The sequence below is a fragment of the Uloborus diversus genome, chromosome 9 (assembly GCF_026930045.1).
Source record: "Uloborus diversus isolate 005 chromosome 9, Udiv.v.3.1, whole genome shotgun sequence".
Lineage (NCBI taxonomy): Eukaryota > Metazoa > Arthropoda > Arachnida > Araneae > Uloboridae > Uloborus > Uloborus diversus.
In genome coordinates this window covers 61,033,214-61,059,504 of record NC_072739.1, presented here as the reverse complement: position 1 = coordinate 61,059,504, position 26,291 = coordinate 61,033,214, and the positions used below count along the sequence as shown (strand labels likewise).

Below are 26,291 nucleotides of genomic sequence, written 5' to 3'. Positions count from 1 at the left end.
GACCCATTTTACCCCACCTGACCCTATACAATTAATAACTTTTGTATTCAAGTTAAAGGTGCAATTTTGTAGCTTTTTGTAAACTTCAATACTAAAGTTGTTTTGTTTTATAGATTTATCTTATAATTGAATTTACAGTCCTTACATGGTAAGAGGGAAAATTGAAGTTTACAAAAACAGATCAAATAGTTGCATTCATATTTTGGCACCTTAAATACTCAAATAAATTGCTCTGACAAGACACTAATATTTTGAAATTCATAAATTTACCGTCAAAAATATTATAGATGTATTGTTTTCCTTTTTGTAGAATCATCTGCAGTGCATAATCAACTCTCAAATTCATCTGTGAGTAATGGTGCATCAACTCTGTCATCATCAGGCATCTCATCCACAGTATCAAGCAGTTTCGTTAACTCTGCATTTTCCAGTATTCATAGCAACAATTATGCACAGTTGTCTTCAGTAAGTCACTTGATAATTTTCATTTAGCAGGGGTGCTCACATAGGGGGGAGGGGTCATGGCATAGACTGCGGCATTGAAATTTTTAAGGGGGTTTGAGGAATATTTTCCCTTTTTTTTTAGGGAGGTCTTTGCGATATTTAGGAGGGATGAGCCGTTACTCTTGGGGAAGGGGGGGCACCCCTGCATTTATTCATTGAGCATTGGATTTGCATGAGATTTATATTAATTTGTAGATATGAATAGAAAAAAATGTTTTTGGGGAAAAAAATCAAAATCTGATGCACATGTACAAACTTTCAAAGTAAATAAGTACATAAAAAAAGGGTATCTGTATTGTGCAATTCTGAACTCACATTTTCTTGCAAAATAAATAGTTTTACTGGAAAAAAAATAGAGAATTTGCAATATATTTGTTGAGCAATGAAGTAGGCCCGTCAAAGTTTTAGCATCACTGCATGTAACTTCTCTTGCTAGAAGCTTCACATATCTGTCCTTATCAATTAGGTGCATGAAAATGTATGAATGCTTTTAAAAATTACTTATTATTACTACTTTAAATATTTCAGAATTTAATCATTTTTATTAAATTAACATTTTATTTACTTGAACACTAACAATAATTTTTATGATGTATGAAATACCTCTGGAGTGCAATTCCTACTGTGCTGTGAACTGATGCAAAAACAGCAGTTTTACAAAGATCAATATAAATCTGAGCATCAGCTTAACATGATGAGTTCTATGAAAATATTTCCAAGTAGTCGCCAATTCATGATGTCTGTTCCATATCATTATTTTTCATTTTGCATTGAAATTTTACTCTCATTGCACCTGAAAAAGATTTTTTAAAGAGGGACTTATGCATATTCCTATTGAGAAAGAAATCTGATTATTTCTCAATTTTAAACCACATGTAATCCATAATGTTTTTTTTTACAAAAAAGCATTTAAAAAAGTAAAGTCATGCAAGAGTCAACACTAATTTATTTTCTAACAAAAAGAAAAAAAAAAAGTCTGAAACTACAAGGTTACAAATGAGAAGTGGACATTTTGAAGTTTTGAGTACAGTGGGTTTAAAAATAAGGTCCCAGGTTAGCTTTCATTGAATTTCTTTTCTAAATCATGTAGTATAGCAGCACCTACCAGAGCTACTAATACTTTCTCTTGCCTTATGACAGAAAATAGGTTCACCTACCATTTGTACTGGTTATCTCCAAATTTTTCATTTTGTCACTTATATCCCTTTGCTTCTCACTGCTTTAAATAATATTTATCATCTAATATTCTACAGTAGTATATTTTCTCTCTCTCAATTGTGTTATCAAAAAAATTTCTGTGAAGAATGTTAAGCAAGAAGATATGAAATTGAAAAAGAAAAATGAAGTAATAGAATCATTTTTCTTGTAATATACTTAACATTTATTTCAAACACTAGAAAATCGTCCATTGAGGTATGACGGGTGAAAATTGCTTCTACATTTTCACGAAGCAAGTGCCTGTTTGGTGATATTTAAATAGTAGAAATGTTAACCCTAAGTCCAGTGAATTAACCCTAAACTCCAGTAGATAGCCTTCATTGTTGACCACTTTTTCGTTTTTTCATTCTCCTAAAATGACAGTCTTACTACCAGTAAAACAGTTAAGTTACCAGATCCAGTTCAGCCCTGTCAATATAAAGCCTTTCCCTGCATATCAAACATTACCAAAAAATATTATCAAATTATCATGCCGTAACGCGAGTTTCGTTGTTAATGAAGTTACTCAATCAGTGAATTTGCTATTATATGTATGAGGAGGTATGGCATTTTTGATTGTTAAACAGTTGAAGAATAAAATTATGTAATGTTTTTAAAATCTTATGTTTACTTGAAGCATTTTAAGTTGTATGCATTCATGTAAAACTGTGATAAGGGTCAAGTAATTAAAATACCTTATTTTTTACAGACCAATCTAATTTGTTTAACATGTTGTAAGCTTTAAAAAATATCTGAAAAATTAAAGTACTGAGAAATAAATGCACATTTTTTTTTCAACACAAATGTTTTTAGTGCACTTGTTGGTTTAGTAAAAAGGTAAATAAAACTTAATGAAGGAAAAATCGGACAAGTGGGAAAACGTAACTTCAGACACTCAAGTAAAAAGCTAAATAACTTTGCATTCACTTCTTAACATCAAACCCAAGAAGAATTTTAATTATGTGTATGTATTAATAACCTTAACTATGCATTTACTTTTGGTCTTTATGTAAAGGAATTTTGTAATCTTTTCAAACAGGCATCTACAAATCCTCCTTCTCCTCAATATCCTGCTAATCATCCACTGTGTGGATCAAAACATTTGTGTTCAATTTGTGGAGACCGAGCTTCCGGAAAGCATTATGGTGTTTACAGGTAAGGAAGAAATTTATTTAAGAACTACTTGTGTGGTTTTGCCAAGTTTCACATGTTCACATATGTTCTTTTGTCTTGATAAAAAACAATTCTTATCTTTATTTTCAAAGTGTAGGAATTTAATTTGTAAATACACGTAAATATTTTACTAATTTACTGAATTTGGCAAATTTGAACCTGAAGATAAACCAGAAGACAAAAAATGTTTCATGAAGAATAGAAAAGCAACAAATCATATTCTTGATAGTTATTTAGTTGATATACAGTAAAACCTGTGAAGTTGACCATCCATCCTTCATAAGGTTGAAGGGAAGTAAAATATTTAACTAATAACTACTTATGTTTTTCTATATGATTTTCAAATTTTAAATGAAGAAGTTAGTAATTATTCTGTTATGGGCAGTAACTGCAAGTTTTTCATTTTTCTTTTCTTTTCTTTCTTTTTTTTTTTTTTTTTTTTTTGCATTTTTGACATCCATTGTACAAGCTGAATTATTTGGTTTTCACTGAGAAAGAAAAAAAAAAAAACATTATTTCCCTAGTTCTAGTATTGAATCCAAAATGTGTTTCTTAAAATATCTTGAAAACTCATTTCTGCAGATGCTGCTATTATTCACCTGCTCACGGTAGAATTTGTTTTTTACTGTGCTAAAAAAAAATTAACTCTTTTTAAGTAAAACTGCTCTGAGAGTAAGATTTATTATGAAGAAAAAAGTAGCTGCTATATGCTGTTATGCAATACATAAAGCAAGAAAATGATTTCTTGCAATAGGTCATTAGTTTCATTGTGCTGATTTCATATTAAAGTGCAGAATAGGAAAATGTGCATAACACATTTTGTGTTTTTTTTAATATATATATATATATATATATATATATATATATACATTAAAAATGCTTTTGAAAGTTTTAAAAAAATATCTGCTCCTTTATGCGTACAATTTTTTGAATTGATATTGTAATGAAGAGATAGAGATAGTCCTAATTTCCATTCAAAACCTGATTTAGTTTTAAAATTTTATTTCAGATTTGAGTAGATATTTTAGGAAGAAATTCTTGTCTTCACTAAACCTTACAAGAGTGAGAAGTAATTTACAATACTTGGATTATTTTGGCCTTAATTGAACCATTACTTGTGCTAATACATGTGAACTAATTAAAAAAAAAAAGTTATGTCTCAGCTTAATTTTATTCTGTTTACAGATAATTTAAGTAATGGATATTTGTTTTGTCTGTTTCTTTATGTTGCATTAACAGACTAATTATGCAATGTATGTGTTTGAATCCAAACTGAATTATTTTCCCCTTTTACATTTCTATGTATTCTAAATTGCACTCAAAAATATTTTTCTGCTAAAAGCATCATTGACAAAACAGGAATGATTTGTAAATTTCATTATGTATTTTAATGCATTACACTTGTCTAATTACCTTTCTTTTTTTAAAAGCTGTGAAGGTTGCAAAGGTTTTTTCAAGCGTACTGTTAGAAAAGACCTAACTTATGCATGCAGAGAAGAGCGAAACTGTATTATTGATAAAAGACAACGAAATCGCTGCCAGTATTGCAGATATCAGAAATGTTTATCCATGGGAATGAAACGTGAAGGTAAAAAATTTCATCTCTGTAAAGCTCTCCCTTTTTTTTGGTGTTTTAGTATGATTGGTATATGCTTGTTTTTATTAAGCTCGTTTAAGACAAGTTACACAAACAAATTAGCCCATGATCAATAAAAATTTAATTTTTATCTTAGTGTTCATTTCTTACTCAAAAATAATGGAAATTATTTAATTTTACAAAATGGTTAAGTATACTGTTTTCTGTGAATTGCATTATAAATATTAAGCATGGAGTATTTCTGCTAAGAGGCAGAAAGGAACTGTTTTGAAATTTATATCATTGAATTAAATAACAAATATGTTCATATTATTTCAAAAATGCAATAATATTTTCCTCAGGAGCTTTATGCTTACCTAAAATACAAAATAGTTGCTGTTTAAGGATCTCTTTTCAGTCTAGAACTTTCTTTTCATAAGGGATATATATGTGCAAGTAAAAGAATTATTAAAGGTTATAGGTACATCATATACAGTTTTAAAAACTCCTGGCGAGTTGCTTGATCAGAGTTCAGCACGTATAGTTGGGCATATTTTTCCGTGGCCGTTTCTATGAATATGAAGAGTAAGAGCTACTACTTGATGTTTATATTTTCTTTTCATTGGAATTAAGTTTCATTCAAAAAAAATTTGAAATGTTTGGGATAAAAATTTATTTAGCAATTTATAATATTTTGAAAATATGTACCATACTTTCGTGTGAAAGCGATTATGAGAGAAAAGTTTATAAATTGCTGGTGAAAAGAATACAACAGGTGTGACCTTTTTTTTTTCATGTTTCGGAGAAAATAAAAGCTGCTAACTTTGCCCGAGTTCTTAGTTTGAAAAAAATATATATGATTGTGATGACTGTTTTAAGGAATATCAAGATTAAAAGGAGAAGGAATGCAAGTTATTGAAAAGTTCTACCTTAAGTTGAAGGTTTCACCATGGCACATCCCTTGTGAGTTTAGTGAAATGTTAAGAATGATACCTTTATTCATAACAATATTCAAAAAAAGAAAAAAAAAAACCTTTTTTCTATTTGTGTTTACTTTTTTTCCAAAGTTTTCTGTTTTGTTCATTTCCTAAAGTTTTTTTTCCTTTCACTCTGGCTTTTTTTTTCCTTGGCAGTTTATGGTTATTGAACTTGTCTTTTTTGTTTTAGCTTTAATGACTTCCGCCACCCTAACTCTTTCTTGCATAGGTTTTGTACCCTCGACCCATGATTTTGAACATTGTTTGCATTTCTATTGGTTCTTTATCGGTTTATAATTTGCTCATTAGGTATTTTGCTATTTGCTTCTATTTGGGTATTTGTTCAGGTATTTTGCTTTTTTTATTTTTGCTGTTGGTTGTTCTGCCACTTTGCTTCTTTGGGATGCCTTTTTATACAGCAGCTCACTTCTTTTGCATTGAAAAGAGGGTCCCTTGTAACCCTGAATCACATGTATAGTGTTCCTGCTAATTTATACCTTTATACATAGTATTTAATTTGTTTAACTTTTCAAGCATAGATGTATTTATTCAATTCGGTAAATGTATCAGTTTTATTTTAGAGAGCATCATAAGGTGTAGATAGGAAAAAAAATATTTAAAGATGGTGGAGGGAAGGGGATTTTCAAGTTGCAAAAACACAGCTCATGAAATACAGAATTATCTTTATTATTTGGAGTGTTATCTTACATGCCAATTCTTAAAATGTTCTTGATTCTTGTCAAAAAAGAAATAATAATAATAATAATAAAAAAATGCAAAATTAAAAATTATCAAGTTAAGGCTTAAATATTTACAATATTTTTTGTCAAATGATATTTATGTCCATCAGTGTTCTAATTATGTTTGTTATAAATTAAAGCTTCAATTTAACATTGAACCTTTTAACTCACTGTATACTAAAACAAATGCAATGTACTGGTTTAAAAAATTGCATTTGTTCCTATTTATTACTATAATGCATAAATGGTAGTCTTGTTTGTTCGTGAAAACCAACATATTCTTCCACCATTTAGTATTGTGTAAAATAATTTTTCAATGCATCATTATTTTTATTTTTGTTTAGCTGTACAAGAAGAAAGACAGAGAAATAGAGAGCGTAGTGAAAATGAAGTTGAAAGTACAAGTAATATACAGGCTGATATTTGTAGTGAGAGAATTTTGGAAGCAGAGTTATGGATGGAGGCTAAAAAAGAACCAGTGAGTACAAATAGTTTCAACATTAAAAATCAAAACACAATGATATTTTCTTTCCAAGTAAAAACAAGCATTCTTTAAAAACTAGAAAACTGCCCGTCAAGATATGACGGGTGAAAATTACTTCTACATTTGTACGAAGCAATTGCGTGTTTGGTGATATTTTGATTGTTAAAATTTTAACCGTAACTCCAGTGGATTAAGCCTAAACTCCAGTAGATAGCATTCATTGTTGATCACTTTTTCATTTCTTCATTCCTCTGAAATTTCAATTTTACCAGTAAAACAATTATGTTACCGGATCCAGTTCAGCCTCATCACAATAAAGCCTTTCCCCGCATTTTAAACATTACCAAAATAAATTAACAAATTATCATGCCGTGGCATGAGTTTCATTGTTAATGACGTCAGGAGCGTTACTGGATTATTGGCAATCGATACTAATAATATAAAGCTGAAGAGTTTGTTCGTTTGAACGCGCTAATCTCTCAGGAACAGGGCGGCTCATTGTCCTATATCTCCTATATTTTCACAATTTGTCTGGTATTCTCCTGTATTTCATATATTGAGAATTATATTAGAATTATAATTGAATAAGCCATTTTAATGAATCAATTTCTCAAAAACAAAACAAAATCCAGTTTTAACATTAAAAAATAGCTGAATATTTGAATCAAACATGCTGTTTAAATGAATCAAGCATATGAGACTGACCTTTTCCCACAAACGTGATGCATTAGCGCAGTCTTTTTTTCTTTGGCTTCATTTAGTAAAATTAAGTTTTTTCCCCCAGTAAATAGTGAAATGAAGGGGAGGCAGAGAGATACATGGTGTCGACGGGACTTCTGTGCTTTCGGCTTGCTCATTGTTAGTGTTAGCATTGAAGCAATGGGGCACCAATACCAAGGACTAAGAGTAGATTTATGACATTAAAAAAAGAATGTCCATATTATTTTTATCTAGTTTTAGCAATCAATAAGAGATACATTTTTCGAAGCACGTAAGTTAAAATCAGAATTTTGTAATTGCTTTTCCATACTGTTTTACGATAAAATTCTTTAAATAATCAGTGAATGGATATTTTGAGTGAGTTTTCCCGAGCAAAATTATCATAAGATGGACGAATAAATTACCAAGTTATCATAACGTGGAACTGTAACATGGGCAAGCCAATTGGCGAGAAATTCATCATACATTATTTGTAAATATACAGGCGAACCAAAAGACTTTTTAATTTTCTACTACAGGCCAAGCTGTATGGGTGTCACTAGTGCATAATAGAATTGTATTGACAACGGCACTCTGTTTTTTTTTTTTTTTTGTACAGTGCTTCAAACATACTAGATCCTATACTTTTTCGAAATTTCTCTATACTTTTCTACCCAACTCCTATATATTTTTCCTTTTTAACTCCTATATATTTTGCTACCTAACTCCTGTATTTTTCCTTTTAAACTCTTATGTATTTTTTTCCACTTGCTATGAGTCCTGCAGGAACTACTGGTTCAAATTGAAAAATTCTTTTGGCGTTGAATAGTCCATCACTTGAGGAAGGTTATAGGCTATATAACATGACGTAATGACGAATAGGAGTGGAGCAGCAATAAAAAATGTCATGAAAACAAGAATTTATATTATAATATAAAATGCTTGGAACTCTGAATATATGTATTCACAGTGGCTCGACCTGAAAGTGCAGGCTTCGCGATCCCGTACATGTAGGTTCGAGACAGCCATGAGGCAAATCTCGAGGTTCCTAAAAATCAAGCTAAGTTCTACCTGAATTTCAGAGAAAATCCTAAACGATACTAAAAATGAGTTGTAAAAGAAATACGCATCATTGTCTTATTTTTCTTCTTAATGAATTAACTAATAATATAAAGCTGAAGAGTTTGTTTGAACCCGCTAATCTCAGGAACTACTGGTTCAAATTGAAAAGTTTTTTTTTTTTTATGTTGAATAGTTCATTTATTGAGGAAAGCTATAGGCTATATAACATCATGCTATGATTAACAAGAGTGGAACAACAATGAAAAATGTTATAAAAACGTTAAAAATTATATAACATTAAATGCTTGGAACGCCAAATATATGTATATTTTTGAGGTAGAATATGCAGTGCTAGGCCATGCAGCTAGTTATATATATGAGGATGTTTGCTGATTTTAGAAACTTAATATATCTTGTGAAGTTCAAAAGATTTTTAAGTTCTAAGTTTCACACTTGCATGTTACACCCAATCAATAATCGGTGACTAACATATTTCTTACGGAGCTCCTTTTACCATATTTTAGTCTTTCTAGTGTCTACTCACCTTGGAAAAGATCCGAATAATTTTATACACCCAAAAGTGATATTAATGTAAAACTCTTTAAATTTAAAACTAAGCAATTTGCAAAAGACTAATAAAACATTATACCTGCTAACAAAGAAGTAAAAGTCATGCAAATTTCCAATCACACATAAATTTAAAATACTTTAAAGACTTCTTCACCTAACACCACCAAAGATTATCTAAAATTCAATCAGTTTAAAGCAGTGAACAGGTGTCCCTCATATAAAACGATTAATTTGTTCCGTGTAGTGTCGAAACTTTGTTGCACGAGACTTCTTTTTTTAAATAAATATTTTTTAAACTTTTTTTAAAAAGTTATTAACATGCACATGACACGAATTAGGTCTATGTGTATCATGTTGTGTCGAAACGTGTTTCGTGTTATGTCGGAAATTTGTTATGCGAGACTTTGAAACAATCAGGGTTCGTACGGGTCATGGAAATCCTGGAAAGTCATGGAAAAAAAATAAGCAAATTTCAGACCTGGAAAAGTCATGGAAAATTGAAATTTTCATTGAAAGTCATGGAAATTTATTTCACGTCATGGAAAAATCCGAGTTAGACTCACTCGTAAGAACTTTATTATTAAATTTATCAGAGTTTATCTTAATTTATTGAAGATTTTAGAAAATAAAGATCTTTAGCCAAGCAATAGAATACAGAAAAAGAGGAATTCTAATACTCTAAAATAGTGCCCAACATACGACCCGCAAAACTAATCTATGCGACCCACTGCTACGCTCAATGTCAGGAATCTAACTTGTTCTGGAATTTCTGAACCTATTAATTTACATGCACTTGAAAATGTGCAAATAAGTAAACAAAACAAGTATACTTTTAAACCATAAGATTGAAAAAACCATACAGTAATGAATCAAAAAAGATCTGGTTTAGAAACTTAAAGAACTAAACTATGCTGCCTTATTTTAAAAAACCAAAATACTGTCAAGTTACGTGGATGATTGAATGTTCTGTTGACACTAAAAGGCAACTTTTGAAGTAAATTTATTGAAACTTAGTGATGACTCACTCATTCAACCTTTGTCCCATTCAATATCATTCTGCCTGTTTAAGAAAAAAATGTTACATATTTAAGCATCATCATATTCGTTTCACTGCATTTTTACGTTATTTAAATTTATATGATGAAGACAGATAAGAATAGTTCAGTTTTTTAAGTGTACACTTATATTTTTTCTCTTACGAGTAAGTGCTTCAATGAGGCTGTGGCATTCCAAAAATTAGTAAGTTTGAGATTAAATAGTGCTATTCTCTTCGTATAGCAAGGTCATGAAAATTTTCATTGAAGTCATGAAAAAGTCTTGGAAAAGTCATGGAATTTTTTCATCCAAATAGAGTATGAACCCTGAACAATGCAAATCAATCAATCTGTACTGTTTTATATCAAAACCAAGTCTGAAGATGCAAATTTTATAATCGCTGAACTTTTCGTTCACTAAAACATACAAACAAAAACTGGGAAGCAAAACATGCAACAGCCCACTGATCCAAAATTAGCTATGTTATAAACAATAAAACTTACATACTTCAAAAACTATTATGCATAACACGAAAAAACTTTATTAACTTTCATTGCTAAGAACAAATGTATTTTATCAGAAAGAAAATATTAGCTTTTCTGTTTCTGTGGCAATAAAAGTTCGACTGATCAACAACAACAAAACAAAATATAAAATAAATAAAATTATTCTATTTATTTTATTTTATGTTTGGTTTTGGTTAAATTCTTTAATTTATCGTTTGACAAATTTGCCTTATGTTTAATCCTAATGTTATTTTCTTACAATGCATTAGAAACAAAATAATTTTCATCTTTTTGTTTTAGGAACATTGATGAGAAAAATTAAGTATCAGAAAATGTTGCACAAGCAACCTTAATAAAATCATCGACGGACCATTTGAAAACTTTTATTCACATCTTTAGAACAACAGAAAAAAGCCAAAATTAAATATGGTAACTATGGCAACTAACAACCAGCGCCATCTCACAAGCGAAGAGGCACTCACAAATGGAGAGGTCTCCCAAGTGGAGAGATACTCAACATTTCCTCCCGCCTTGGCACATTTTGACAAGAAATTGTCAACCCTATGACTACAAAGTAACTAATGCACTCCCTTTTCCATCAATATTAAAATTTGCAACATAAAATTAAATTGCACAAAGTTATATACTCAAAATAGTTCAAGTAACACACACAAAATAATATAAAGCAGAAGAACAGTCACAAGATTACTCAAGTTTCCAGCGGCAAGACAGCAATTTTTGCCACTGCTCTTTTGAACTCCCCGTTTTGCGTCCGGACTTTTACCACTCGAACTTTTTCATCCTCGCCAGGGTACACCTCAATAATCCTACCCAGTTGCCATTTCGTGCACGGCAAGGAGTCTTCCTTAATTAGGACCATCAAGCCAACTTTTAAGTTTTCTTTCTCGATCATCCATTTGGACTGCTGCTGTAACGTGTTCAAGTAGTCTTTCTTCCATTTTCGCCAAACACTCTGAACAACCTTTGTAGTACGCTGCCATCGACTTAACCTGTTGTCATTCAAAGTGGTCAGTTCGGGCTCAGGTACTGCACTCAGTGACCGTCCAATCAAAAAATGACCAGGTGTCAGCGCCTCGTAATTGTCAATGTCTGATAACATGGGTGTTAATGGGCCAGAGTTTAAAATGGACTCAATTTGCAAAATGATGGTTTCAAATTCCTCATAATTAAATCTCAGGTTCCCAATAGATCTTATTAAATGGTGTTTTACACTCTTTACACCTGCTTCCCACAATCCCCCAAAATGAGGTGACCTGGGAGGAATAAATTTCCACTCGATACCTTCAGAAGTTATAAAAGCTAAGAACTCGTTATCTGGAGCTACTACTAATTTCGACCATCTTTTAAGCTCTGATTTAGCACCTACCATATTTGTGGCATTATCTGAATAGATTTTAGCCGGCTTTCCTCTTCTAGCGATGAAACGCTTCAATGTTGCGATCAATTCATCCGAAGTTAGATCTTAAGACCTCGAGATGGATTGCTTTTGTTGAGAAACATATAAACACACAAACATAAATCTTATTCAAAGTTCCTTTACGTTGGTTTTTGTAAGTCACATAGAACGGCCCGCACAGATCTATTCCAGCGCAATTAAAGGCAAAAGTCCCTGATACTCGATCTTTCGGCAAATCTGCCATAATTTGAGAACTCAAAAGGGGTTTATTTCTAAAGCATGTAATGCAGGAATGTGCTGCTTTTCTAGCCAAGTCTCTACCACCCAATGGCCAGAATTTTAATGGAACTACATTCAATAGCCCTTGTGGTCCAACGTGAAGAAACTTTAAATGAAAAGTAAAAAATATTTTCTTAGTTAATTTACACTTCTTAGGCAATATAATAGGGCATTTTTGTTCATAAGGAATGTCTGCTCTTAACAACCTTCCACCTACTCTCACTATTTCCTTTTTATCCACAAATGGCTTTAAATTACTTAACCCTTCGACGGTTTTCTTGTCAAGAGCTTTCTGAGCATCTCGAATCAAATGATGCTCCGTGATTCTAAATTCTTCAACACAGATTATACCTGAACAACGCTGACGTCTTTTTAAATTGTTTATGAATCGTAATACATAGCACAAAATACGCACAGTTTTAAAATAGTTATTACTGCAGTTCAATATATCGTCCCGCACTGATGAGCTTGCAGCAATAATCATCGTAGTATTACTAGACTCTTTTGCAGGAATCTTAATTTCACGGTAAAACTGTTCATTATCGGACTGAACTTCAGTGAATTTAGGTACACTTGTTGAAGATTCCAACATCTTGAACTAGAAATTGCAGACCATTCCACCCCCGGTTGCTACATATTAGATACTGTGTTTTGCATCCTCTTGAAATTAAGTCTGCGGGATTTTCCGATGATTTAACATATCCCCACTGTTTTACATCAGTAAGAGATTGAATAGTTGACACTCTTGAAGCTACAAAAGTTTTTAATTCAGATGGTGATTTCAGAATCTATGAAAGAGCAATTGTACTGTCAGAATAGTAGTACACTGAAGAACGGGGTGCTTTTAGAGCTGACATCACTTTATGCATTAGGTTTGCCAAAAGTGTTGCACCACAAAGTTCCAGTCTTGAAATTGTCAAGGTCTTTATGGGCGCCACACGGCTCTTACTACATAGTAAATAGGAGGCAAGTTTACCAGAATGGCTTTGACTCACGGCATAAATTACCGCACCATAGGCAACTTCTGATGCATCCAAAAAACCCTTAAGAATTAAAACTCCAAAATCCTCACTTAATACAAATCTGCTGATCTTTATCTCAATAATCAACTCTAGGGACTCCCGAAATTCTTCCCACTCTTTCAGTTTATCTTCAGGTAACTTATCATCCCACAGAGATTTCAAAGCCCAAAGTTTCTGCATAAATACCTTGGCGACCGTAACTATAGGACCTAAGAGACCTAAAGGACCAAATATACGTGCAATTACTGAAAGCACCTCTCTTTTCGTAAACTGGTTTTGTTCTGTCATTGATAAGTGAAATTTCAAAGTGTCGCTCTTTGGATCCCATATGAGACCTAATGCTTTAGTTTCTTCAACACAGCTAAAGTTGTAACTCTCAGAAGTTCCCACGATTTCTAGTAAACTTGAATCATTACTACACCACTTGTGAAATGCCATACCACATGTCTCAAATAATTGTACTAACTCACTTTGCAAAGTTTTAGCTGATTCTAAATCTCCTGAACCAGTTAGGACATCGTCCATGTAAAAATTGTTTTGAATAGCCAACGATGCCATAGGAAACTCTTTTTCACCATCTAATGCTAGTTGTTTTAAACACCTCATAGCTAGGTATGGAGCGCTCGTAGTTCCGTACGTTACCGTACCAAGGTTGTATACTTTCACCGGTTCACTAGAGGAATCCTTCCATAAAATACGTTGTAAATTGTGTTGACTAGGATTAATGAGAATCATCCTGTACATTTTTATGACATCAGCTGTAAAAGCAAAACGATGCATTCTAAATCGCAAAATAATTGAAAATAATTCATCCTGAATCACCCCACCGTTTATTTGAATAGAATTTAAGGACTCCCCAGTTGATGTAGGTTGCGAAGCATTGAACACAACCCTCATCTTTGTAGAATTTTTCTCAGGGCGAAAGACACCTAAATGTGGTATATAATAAGTTATCCCTGGTTCTTCTACCTCTTTGACCTCCTGCATGTGTCCTAAATCCCTATATTCTCTCATGAACTCAGCGTACAGTGCCATTTGCACAGGGTCTTTTTCAAGACGTCTGTATAGAGAATTTAGTTTTCTAAGGGCAATACTTTTTGATTCTCCCAAACACTGAGGGTCTTTTTTGAAAGACATTTGCACAACAAACTTACCGGTCTCGTTTCTGTAAAATTTTGATCACATTTAAATTCGTCAGAATTTTTTAGAAATGACCTTTCATCCATGGGCGGAGTTAGACTTTTGTCTCTAAGGGGGCTAAGCCTCAAAGTCCTCATTTAAGGAATCCGGGCGAGCTTATCCCCCCCCCCTTAGATTTCATGAACACATTGAACGTTTTTTATGCATTTTGTTGTTTTCTCCCTATGATGTGTATTGATTATGTACCATTAACCCCCCCCCCCCCCCCCCATGGCGTGTTTATGTTTTTATTTTGGAGGGTGCCAATTCTTGCTTCTAAAAGAGGGTGGGGTTCGGGGGTTCTCCCCCGGAGTTTTTTTTTTTTTTTAAATTGTAAGCCTACGAACGTAGTTTTAGACGGTCTCTGGTGATGCTACGGGGAGAAAAAATTGGGGGACCTTTTGCGGAAATTTTTAGAAATTTAATTTTAAAAAACGCCATTGTAGGCTATATTTGTTGACGTTAAGGTAATGAAAGGAATGAGACTTTTTGAAGTTGCCTCCGATCGATGTTTTTAAAAAATAGAGCTGAATCGATCACACCTCTGCCCATTTTTTTGAAATTGAAGTTCTAAAAGCGCAGTTTCAGATTAACTTTGATGTTACGGGCAGGGCAGTTCTGCGGCTCTCCCCAAAAACTATTTCGAAATTGAAGTCTTAAAAATGAAGTTTCAAAGAGATACTCAGTGATACTATGTGGAGGGATTTAAACGCTCTTCACCTTAAAGTGTTTCGAAATTGTAGTTTTTTCATTTTCAGATTTCATTCGGGAGCAGTCAGGTCCTCTTCCGAAATTTTTTCGTAATTGAAGTCTTACAAACACGACCGTGGACCATATTTGGTAACGTTAGGGGTTCGACCATTTTTCAAAATTGAAGCTCCATAAAAGCAATCTTAAACCATTTCCGATGCTTTTAGAAGGCAAGGCGTTTGGTAATTGTCCTCTGGAATTTTTTCGACATTGAAGCCATGAAAACGAGGTTTGAGAAGTTCTTTAATTGTTTCGGTGGAGGGAGGGGGATTGCGAAGTGTAGAATTTTGAAGATTTTCTTATTTTTTTTCCGACTAGGAAAAAGGAGAAAAAATTGGGCGGAGGGGGTTGGGAATGAAAGAAATTGGAAATGTTGGACAAAATTACCTGATCAATAGTCAGTAATTTTTGAAATATTTTATTTTAAAGTTCTTTTCAAAAGCAATTCAGATTTTTTCCCAACATTCGCAATCTTTGGTAAGAAAGAGTTTTGGAATCCTCCCCTGAAAGGTAAAAGGAAATTTTCGGTTATCTTTGGAGTCGTTTAGACGTAAGGTGTGATTAGAGATCTTCCTCCGAAATTTTTCAAAATTGAAATCTTAAGGCACTATTCCAGACTACTTTTGGTAGTAACCTTAGAGAAAGGATGTTGGCTCGGGGACCCTCCCGCAGAAATATTTTGAAATTGATGTCCGAAAAACGCCTAAATAAATGCGTTTTTAGGACATCAAATTTCCATTATTACTCCAACCAAACAACTAAAGCGTATTTCATGTAACTAAAGCGTACTTTAAATTTCTTGCAGGGGACGAGATTTAAGGAAAGAAACATTTTGAAGACCTTTCTTTTCAGGCTGATTATATAAAAAAGGGGGTGGGGAGTGAAAGAAGAAAGGGGAACTTAATTTGCTAAGCGTTAATCTGCATTTGTTAAAAATTTTTAGTTCAAAGATTTCATGTTGAAAGAATTGAGATTTTTTTCTCAACATTATTTGCTCTTCTTGTGTACTTCGCTATCCCAAGACACGTTCTTTTCTAGAGTAAGGGGATTGGATCCCCTGACCCCTTCTGAGTACCATTGCTTGGTGCCTTCTAACGCAGGGTACCCAAACTTAAACAATTCGCGGCACTCTTTGAAGAATTAGAATTTTCTCACGGCATCCTAGTCTAGTTTTATAATACACTAGTGGTACCCGCACGGCTTTGCCCGTTTTAGAAAAATGAGAAGGTCATTTGGTTCGCCTGTATATTTACAAATAATGGATGATGAATTTCTCGCCTATTTTCTGTGTTAATTTGCACGCCCATGCTATGGTTTCCCGTTATGAAGATTTGGTAATATACTCATCCACGGTATGATAATTTGCTCGGTAAAATGTTCTTAAAATTGGAATAGAAAGAGAACAAAATCGAATTTTCGAAAAATCACTTTGAGTTGCTCCTTCCTATACTACGAACTAGTTCTGAGCCAAATTTTATGAAAATCGGCCGAACGGTATAGGGCGCTATGCGCGTAACAGATATACAGAGATCCAGATTTAATTTTTTTCCAGATTTGGGGCGAGGGTGCCTCTCAGCCCCCCTTTATATACGCCCTTGCCCCCGCATGTAAAGCTTTGAAGTGACAAGCCTGCTAAACCCCCAGCCAAAAGATAGCTTTAAAAGTGAAAAATGAAACGACTGTGTGTGACAAGTTTGGTAGAGCGATTAAAATTGCCGTCGTTGCCCATCTTCCCTCAAGTTTTACATTAAGGTTTTTTTTAGAAAAAAAAAGAAATTGGGTGAACTTATAAAAAGTAAGATAATTTTAATACGAAAATTTTATGTGCAATTTATTGCTTTAAAAGAAGGATGTCCTTAGTGACATCAAAGAAAGGATGGAGGGCGTGTTAGATCCATCCATACTTCCTGGAAATTTTTCAAAATTGAAGTCTTAAAAACGCATTTGTAATTAATCTTTGGTGGTGCTAGGAGAAGGGGTCAGTGTGTGTAGGGGGAGGGGGATTCAGGAAAATTTCAAAATTTACATTAGAAATCACACTTTCAGGGACCTTTTGATAATATTAGGGGGGTTCCCTTGTAAATTCTTTTTTCAAAATTGAAGTAAATTTGAAGCTATCTTTGGTGACTTAAGGGAGTTAGAAGCTTCTCCTGAAAATTTTTCGCTATAGTAATAGGTCTAAAAACGCTCTTAAGGTTATTTATTTTTTTGGGCTGAATATATTTAAAAAAAGGAGGGGGGCTACCTAAAGTCGAACGTGGTTACCATTTTTTGAGACTCGGGTAGCCACTGGCTTCCATTCAGAACTCCTAGAGTAGAGCTTTACTTTTAAGGAATGGATTATGATCAAAGATAAGAAAAGTTCATTAGGAGCTCTCTCCAAGAGGTTTTTGGAATTTGAGGCTCTAAAAACGCAATTCTAAAGCTATCTTAGGGGATGCCAAGGAAAGGAGTGGTAGATTCTGAAGCTCTAAAAGCACTAATCCTGAAACACAAGTTAAAGTTCTCCTCGGTGATGTTAAGAAAGGTAATTTTTTAGTCATCTTACACTTTATGAAATTGCTAGGAGAGAAATATTTTTTGAAAAAAAAAATGTGTAGAAAGAAGCCTTAAACCTTATTTGTAATTTTTCATTTGGGAGGGGGGCTAATAAGTTGTCAAGGGCGGCTTAGCCCCCTGAAGCCCCCCCCCCTTAACTCCGCCCATGCTTTCATCCACTTCTTCTAATTCCCAGAACTTTTGTAGTTCATCATTTAAATTTTCCGCTTCACGAATTAGCCCACAATGAACTCTATTCTCCTCATAATCTCTATCACTTCCTCCAACTATATAACCAAATACCGAGTTTTGTAAAATTAAATTTCAATTTTGAATATATATCTTCCCTGATAACAGCAGCTCAAAAAACACTTCGTTACCTAACAACATTGAACTTTTTCCCGGTTTATTAAAATCTTGATCTGCTAAATTAATATCAAAAGGAAAATTTAATTTATTTATTGTGACATATTTAGAAGGGGTTATATTTGTTATTTTCGATGTAATCAGAAACATTAGTTCTTTTGAAAAGCTTCTGCTCTTATTCTGTATCATTAGTGATCAAGTTGCACATGGAACCTCCGTCGAGAATCGCCTTAGCAGAAATCATTTCCCTTTGAATATTCTGAACATAAACAACTGCAGTAGAAAATAAGACTGTTGACTCAGACACAACATTATTTAAGACTATCGTTTCGCTGTTTTCAGTTTTAAAGGGAGTCGCCAAGGCATTCAGTTGACTAACGTGCTCAACTATTTCACTTTTTGCTTGAGTAATATTCGAATCCCTTTTTTGGTTTATCGAACCAACGTTCGATGATTGAAAATCTGTTTCATATTGAGCAGTTCTATTACCCTGATCCCCATAACATAATGTTGTGTGGTGTTTTTTCTTACATTTTAAACACAAATAATTAGATTGACAAGTTTTTTGTGAATGATTTGGAAGCATACAATTAAAACAAAGTTTAAATTTCTTAACAATAGCTACTCTTTCTTTTATCGGCAATTTCTGATATTTTGAACACTTACACGTAACATGATTATCCATTTCACATATAACACACATATAAAGTTTTCCCTCTTTTGATTCTGACACAATTGATAAAACTCTGGGAGAATTGTTGCGTTTTACATTCATATTTGAGGCGTTAAGTGTTCTTGCGTGGTTTTTCAAAAAATCCATTAACTCATTTACTGACGGTAATTCATCTTTTTTTAAATTTCTCTCCCAACTTATTTTAGTATTCAAATCTAATTTCTGACTCAAAACGTAGCCAAGAAAAACAGACGAAACACCTTCTACATTTTGGTTTAAAATTTCGAGTGATCTTAAACACTCACTCGCGATATCTATTAAACTCAAAACTGCTTTTGGATTCTCATTTTGAATACTAGGAATGCTCATAAAACGTTTTAAATGTGCGTACACATGTTCGCGATTATTCGAATAGCGTTCTTCTAACAGTGACCACGCTGATTGATAATTCGCATCTACTATAGATATAGACTGAATAATTCGTAAAGCATCACCTTTAAGAGAGGATTTTAGGTATTGTAATTTTATTCCCTCTGACAACTCCTTATTTGAATGAATAGTTGCATTGAAAATATCTCTAAATGAAAGCCATTCATGTAAACTCCCAGAAAATACAGGAAATGATATTTTTGGCAATCTCACGGTGGTGCTCTGGTTTGAAACCGAGACTGGTTCTTTCAAATCATCATTTTCGCGTTTGATTCGGTTTAACTTGAAATCAATATCATCTCTAATATCATAAATCTGTTCTTGTTCTGATGAATAAATTTCTATTTCATTGTCTTTGCAATTAGTAAAAAGATAATCAAAACACTCATTTAACTCATCGATAATGGATGCAAGTTTCTGTTCACAAATATTGATATCTTTAAAATCACAACCTTCTTGTAATTTCGTCGCAAGTTTGGTTAACTGGGCCTTTTGGACTCGTTTCTTTGCCAGCGCTTGTTTTAAAGCAGTAATTGGCATGTTTAGACAATTCTATCACTAATCTCAAAGCAGGTAGCACTATTGACTCAAAAATCACTAATTATTACAAATTATCCAGAAATAAGTTGCGTAACAACATTACCATTCGGATTCTCTTGAACTGTAAGCACAATGTTTCGACACAATTCGGCAAACTCAAACCGAAGTCACTCGAAGATAGCACATAATGAACTTAGAATATTTAACTACTATTCTCGTAATTATCCATAGATCTAGGCCTCCTGGCTTGTAAAGGACCAAAGTTTTGTTGCACAAGCAACCTTAATAAAATCATCGACGGACCATTTGAAAACTTTTATTCACATCTTTAGAACAACAGAAAAAAGCCAAAATTAAATATGGTAACTATGGCAACTAACAGCCAGCGCCATCTCACAAGCGAAGAGGCACTCACAAATGGAGAGGTCTACCAAGTGGAGAGATACTCAACAGAAAGTTTAGAGTTATACTGGCAAACCAAACTTTTAAGAGGGAGACAGACCATGTTTCGTATCAGTGTCATAAAAACAAAGAAACTTATTAGAATTAATGTCATACATCTTTTTAACAGTGTATTAAACAGAAATGTAATTCCTTTTTTTCAATATTGTGTTACATCAAAACCGTGGAGTGTTTATTTCAAGTTTTGAGTCGTGTAACATCAAAACAGTGTTGACTAACGCCCTTTTAACAAAAAAATGGTTCAATTACCTTTTTGTAACTCCAGTATCAAAAAGTTTGTAGCCCCATTCCTACCCCTAACATCATCAAAAATGGACAACACTTGCATTTTTAGGACTTAAGTTCTGAACAACTGTTGATGCAGACTCTCTCATGAGAGGAGCAATCGCCTTTCCTTTGTATCCACACTTGAGGATATTCAAAGTCAAATCAATATTTAAAAAAAGAAAAACAAAAATTTACAACATGAAAATGTTTTCAAACATGGGGCTATTAGAAGTGAAGCGGGTACTCTGGTTTTGCACCCAAAAATTAATTAAGCAATTGAGAGAGAGAGAGAAAAAAAAGAGGTCTTGAAAAAAAAAGTTTTTGTCGTTTTTTAAAAATATTTTAGGAGGAAATACCCCTATAGTTTCCCTCTATGCTGCAAATGTTCAGCTCCTCAGAAGAATGCTAATGGTAATAAAATGCTGCTTTCCCTTCCAAGTAATACTAATGGTTATAAAACCATTGAAAACTGAAACAAATTGGAAGCACTTTCTCTAAAAAGGGTGATCATATTTGGATTCAGGAGTTATTTCACATAAGAATTAGTAAAAATGGTGTCAGAAATATTTTGCGAGGGTTTTTTGCCACACAATAATTAGGTTGTGAGTTGTATGAATGGTAAATTACAACTCACGGCCTAGTCACTACTTAATGACAAGTATTTGACAAGTTTAAGTCAAGAAATGAAGCTGCATATTGCTCTTTTTCCCATGAAAAAAAAAAGAAACTCAAACAATTATTTGCACTTACAGATTTTTTTTTCTTTTTAGGATGTTACAAATATTTGTCAAGTTGCTGATCAACAGTTATATCAGCTTGTGGAATGGGCCAAACATATTCCTCATTTCAATGGTCTACCTTTAGAAGACAGGAAAATATTGTTAAAATCAGGTAAGTTTCAGTCTTATTTGATATGTATTGTGCTATTTTAAATGGGACAAAATATTTTTCAATATTTATATTTTTAAAAACAATTTACACAGTAAAACAGCATAATACTGATTCCGCTTAAGTGTTTAATCTCCATTTTTTTCACCTGCTAGCCTTCACAATGCCGCCAGGTTAGGTTTGCCCCAACTATAGTCATTTCAAACCATAACTCCCATTTATTATGAGACCCCATCTTTGTGTATAGGTATAACAAATAATTTTTAATTACATTTTTTCTATCCTGAGCCCCCCCCCCCCCTTTTTTTGTTCAGGCTCTATTGCTATGATCACCCTAACACCTCTCATGTGCAGTCAAGTTTATATGGTCCTTTTCTCAATACAGAATCTCTCGATGCACAAAAGCAAAAATGGGGAATATATGTGATGCAAAAGTAAAACATTGACTTTTATCCAAAATTCAGTCATCAAATTGCCGAAAAATTCAAAATGTTTCATTTTGGCACTGCATTTTTTCCGTAAATAAGAACAAATATGCTAATTATTGCCATTGCAACTGAAGTGTTTGCGGAAAATTAAATTGCTTTAAGCGTTCACGTTTCTTCAAATTTTCAAAATTTCAGCTTCGAATTTTCGTATTATATTTCTCTTGTATGCCGACAAATATTCTGAAAGTTTGGTAAGGGGTGACGGGAAACTCTGCGTGATATAAGCGAAAACCCTTTAAATAAAATTTATATTTTTGGAAGAAATGCTTACATCTTCTTAAATATAATTGATGCTCTCACAAAATTATAAAAATAAACTCTGCTTTGTAAGTCTACTTATTTCTGAAATTTGTAGCTCATTCCCAGCTGTTTACGATGAAAGATGATTAAAAACTTGTTTTGTTTTCTCAGTTTTTATTGGAAAATGACAGCTGGAGCATACTTTTACAATAACGGATGTTACAGAACCATTTGTCTCTTATTTCTTAAAAAATCGTAAAAATGTGAATTTTTGAAAGTGTTCCGATACTTTTGGTGATATAATGCATTTTTTAGAACAGCACATCTTTTAAAAATTATTCAAACCATAAATATCTTCATTTCAGGTTGGAATGAGCTGCTTATTGCTTCTTTCTGCCATAAATCAGTTGGAGTAAAAGATGGTATCGTACTTGCTTCAGGCCACATTGTCCATCGTAACAGTGCCCACGCAGCCGGAGTGGGAAACATTTTTGATCGTCTTCTTTCTGAATTGGTTGTAAAAATGAGGGAAATGAAAATGGACAAGACTGAACTTGGTTGCCTAAAAGCCATAATCCTTTTTAACCCTGGTATAAAAATCTGCTTTTTCTTTTTTCTCTTCTTTAAATATGTATTACTTTTTTTAAAAAATTTTTTGTAGTGTGACATTTCTATCTACACCTAGGGTTATTGATATATATGTGGGAATTATTTTCAATTAAAATATAGAATAGTGGAGGAAATACATTTAACGTTCTCAAGCACTACATATACGAACATGAACAGGAACAAGCACGTCACAAATACGGGGGGAGGGGGAATCATCACAGTTTCGTGTCTAGAGTGCGTCATTTTGATACAAAAATTCTCAAGTCTTACGTCGTTCTCACCCTTTTGGTTACAACTCGCACCGCTTGGAATAGTTTTGAGGTATGGTTACGTTACATTCAGGGAGCCTTTGTCCACACACACACACATATGCATCAAACTAGACACTTTTTCTGTAAAGCTAAACTAAAAGCAACGCAAAATACAGGGTGGCGACAGATCAGGGAGATCAGGGAACTTTATTAATCAGGGAAAAGTCAGGGAAATATCAGGGAATTTTGAAAAAATAACAAAAAATCAGGGAAAATTGATTTTATGAAGAAAAAAATTTTTTTTTTTTGCTGTACAAAATTAAGTACTCGGATTCCCTACGCATTTTCCACCAATTATCTGTTCAAAAAAAAAGTAAAATTAATTAGGTGCGATTATACACTGCCGCATATTTGTGCATCTTTTTTTCTCAACGTCAAAGCATTGAATCTTACTTATTAACCACAGGATGAACTTCCTAAGATTGCTTCTGTGTCTGTTAGGTTGTTTATTTTACCTAGCTTGAAATTTCCTTTTACGCTTTCAATGCTACGTAAAATAAACAACCATACAGGCAAAGAGGAAGTCTTCATTAATGCCCAAGCTCCTCTGCCTTTATTCCACTGTCTCAAAGTAATTAGTGTACTATAATCACGATTTCAAGAAGAAATCAAATGGTCAAGAAGAATCGAAATCGGCTTTTGAATTAATACTATAAAAGCTTAAAAGTTATTACTTCTTTGCGTTTTTAATTTAATTGCTAAAATTGAACTTTCAATTTAAAAAACTTAGTTTTTTGCCGTCATACTATTTGTTGTCACCACAGATTCTAAAGGTTTTCTTTTCTTCAGACTTAAGTAATTCTTTAATTTTATAACCAAGTTGTATTCTTCTTTTAAATATTTTGAAATTAACTATTTTTTTTTTCTTTTTTTCCTTTGCATTTCAAAGTTGTTTGTTACAAAAGCAATCTAAGAATTTTTTCGTTACATACTGAAATCATTTGAAATAGAGTTAACTTGTGTACTTAAGTAAATATCTTTATTTTTAAATTGTTAAAATGCTGTATTCATTCATTAAAACCTATGTTCTTGATTAGAGAAAAACTCCCTATGAATGGATGTCAAATGGTTTCATCTGTTTTGCATAAATATGTCAATTAGTTATATAAGAATAACTACATTACTTCTATTCTTTCACTATTGCTTGTTATTCTTGCAACAATTATTATATTGTTTGAAAACTTAGTTCAAAATAATTTCAATTACTTTTTAGTTCTATCATAAATATACATATGTTTTTAGGAGTAATTTTAATAGTTTCTAAAAATTCTTATGCTAAGTGGTTTCTGGAAGCAAGGTTTTTTTTTTTTAATTTTCTGTAATCTTTCCATTGTAGAAAAATTTAATATACTGTTTTGTAGGGTTCCCCCCCCCCCCCAAAAAAAATTGACTTATGTTTTTTTAACCATTTTATTAAAAAAGTAGCCTCTTTTTAAAATATATCTTTAGTTCAACAACTTTACACAACTTAGAACGTTTGAAATACTGCATTTTATACAAACATACAATGGATTTCAAGTAGAGCAAAGAAAGAAAACCATTATCATTGGTAACGTAAATCAGGGAAATTTGGTGAACTTAATCAGGGAAAAGTCAGGGAGCTTTTTTTTTAGAGTTCATGTCGCCACCATGAAATAGTTGTTTTTCCTCTTTTCTTAGATTGTATCGTATTGGATGCAAGAAACTTATTTATTTATTATTTTTGTTGTTGCTATTATTATTATTATTATTATTTGAAATACAAACCCAACTTTTGCCTTTAAAGTTGTTAGCTTTTCATGCTGTGAAGCTCAAGGTCTGTAGTTTTTAGATCGGGAGGGAAAATTGAGACCCTTCCACCCTCATTCTTGATCTAAAAAAAAGGAAAGATTACTTAACATTATTTCCTTATTTCAAATTGCTAGTGAAATGCTTAAAAGTATTTTTTTTTTTTTAATTATGCATTCTTGTAATATTATTGATTTTATTTATTTTGTAAATATAACTGTAAACTGTATAGCACTTTGAAAAGAATATTTTATTTTGATGTTTATTTGAACTTCTTTATCTTATTCTAACTTGTGTTGTACTTTTTAGAAGCAAAGCACTTAAAGTCAACCCAGGAAGTGACTAATCTTCGTGATAAAGTTTACACTGTCTTGGAAGAATACTGTAAACAGATTTATCCACAGCAGAATGGAAGATTTCCTAAATTGCTACTTCGACTGCCCGCTCTTCGGAGCATTGGACTCAAGTGCCTCGAACATCTGTTCTTTTTCAAGCTGATTGGGAACACACCAATCGACCATTTTCTTATATCAATGTTGGAAACACCAAGTGACACTTAATGTATCTAGTCAGTTAAAGATTTTCATATATACGTTAACCTAAGGTCAGTTTGTAATGTTGTTTCTTAACTACTTTGAGTTGGTGATTAGGCTTATCAAAGTAGAACATTTTTGTGCTACAATAATAGACAGAAAGCTTACTTGAGAAGTTTCAATTCCATGTTAAGAGTTTGGGCAAGATTATTTATTCAATATACTTTGATCAAGTTTGTTTGGTATTTAAAGTTATCAGAATATTGTGGAAATTTCACGTAAAGAAATATTTATAAGTTATTAGAATTGTATAGGGGTTTTGAAAATAATCAGAACCTTCACCAATATGCCCCCCCCTTTTTTTTTGTCTTTTCGGAGATCATTTAATTAATGTTGAGATTTAGTGAACATAAATGATAGTTTTTGAAAAATTGACTAGTGCTTTAGACAGTAAAAATGATTAGTATGATACTGGTTATATTTAAGAAACAAATAACTAGGGAAAATTAGTGTTGTTCTAGATATGAATTTCAAAACAATTTCAACATAAGAATACTTTTGGTTGGGGTGGTATAGTTTTTACATTTTCTGTTAACTTCACATACCAAATGTTACTGAAGTATTTCTAAGTGATTTTTTCTTTGTACATTTAAATGTTTAAAAGTATCAATGAAAGAAAAATAAGGTGTAGGAAATCTAGTACTTGATATAAGGAGACACAAAAAATGCCTTGCAACACAAATAAAGTGATGTAACTCACTTTTGGGTTATTTAGCACGACATACAACTCTTAAGATAATTGGCATACACTATTAATCACATTTTATCTTTCTTGAGTTTCTTTCAATGTACTGAAATGTTAAAACTAATTTTTTTCTTTTTCTGAAAAAGTATGTTTTTGATTTATTCTGTATTTAACTACCACCTGTTTGCAAGTTTTTGTGGTTATTGAATAACTAGTAGTGCTAGATTTCATTCATTTTGTTTCCTTCTTTGAAGTTTTGAAAAAG

The 26,291-nt window shown here is 32.6% G+C and overlaps 1 protein-coding gene across 1 annotated transcript in view; it reads left to right on the top strand.

The window, feature by feature from the left end:
* LOC129229868 (retinoic acid receptor RXR-alpha-B-like) overlaps positions 1–25,308 on the top strand; it is a 33,732-nt gene extending 8,424 nt beyond the window's left edge. The window contains exons 3-9 of the mRNA XM_054864247.1: positions 311–465; positions 2,741–2,856; positions 4,305–4,462; positions 6,512–6,645; positions 21,216–21,336; positions 22,427–22,651; positions 25,058–25,308. Coding sequence (XP_054720222.1) covers positions 311–465; positions 2,741–2,856; positions 4,305–4,462; positions 6,512–6,645; positions 21,216–21,336; positions 22,427–22,651; positions 25,058–25,308 — 1,160 coding nt within the window. The remainder of the gene's footprint in view (positions 1–310; positions 466–2,740; positions 2,857–4,304; positions 4,463–6,511; positions 6,646–21,215; positions 21,337–22,426; positions 22,652–25,057) is intronic.
* The last annotated feature ends 983 nt before the right edge of the window (positions 25,309–26,291 follow it).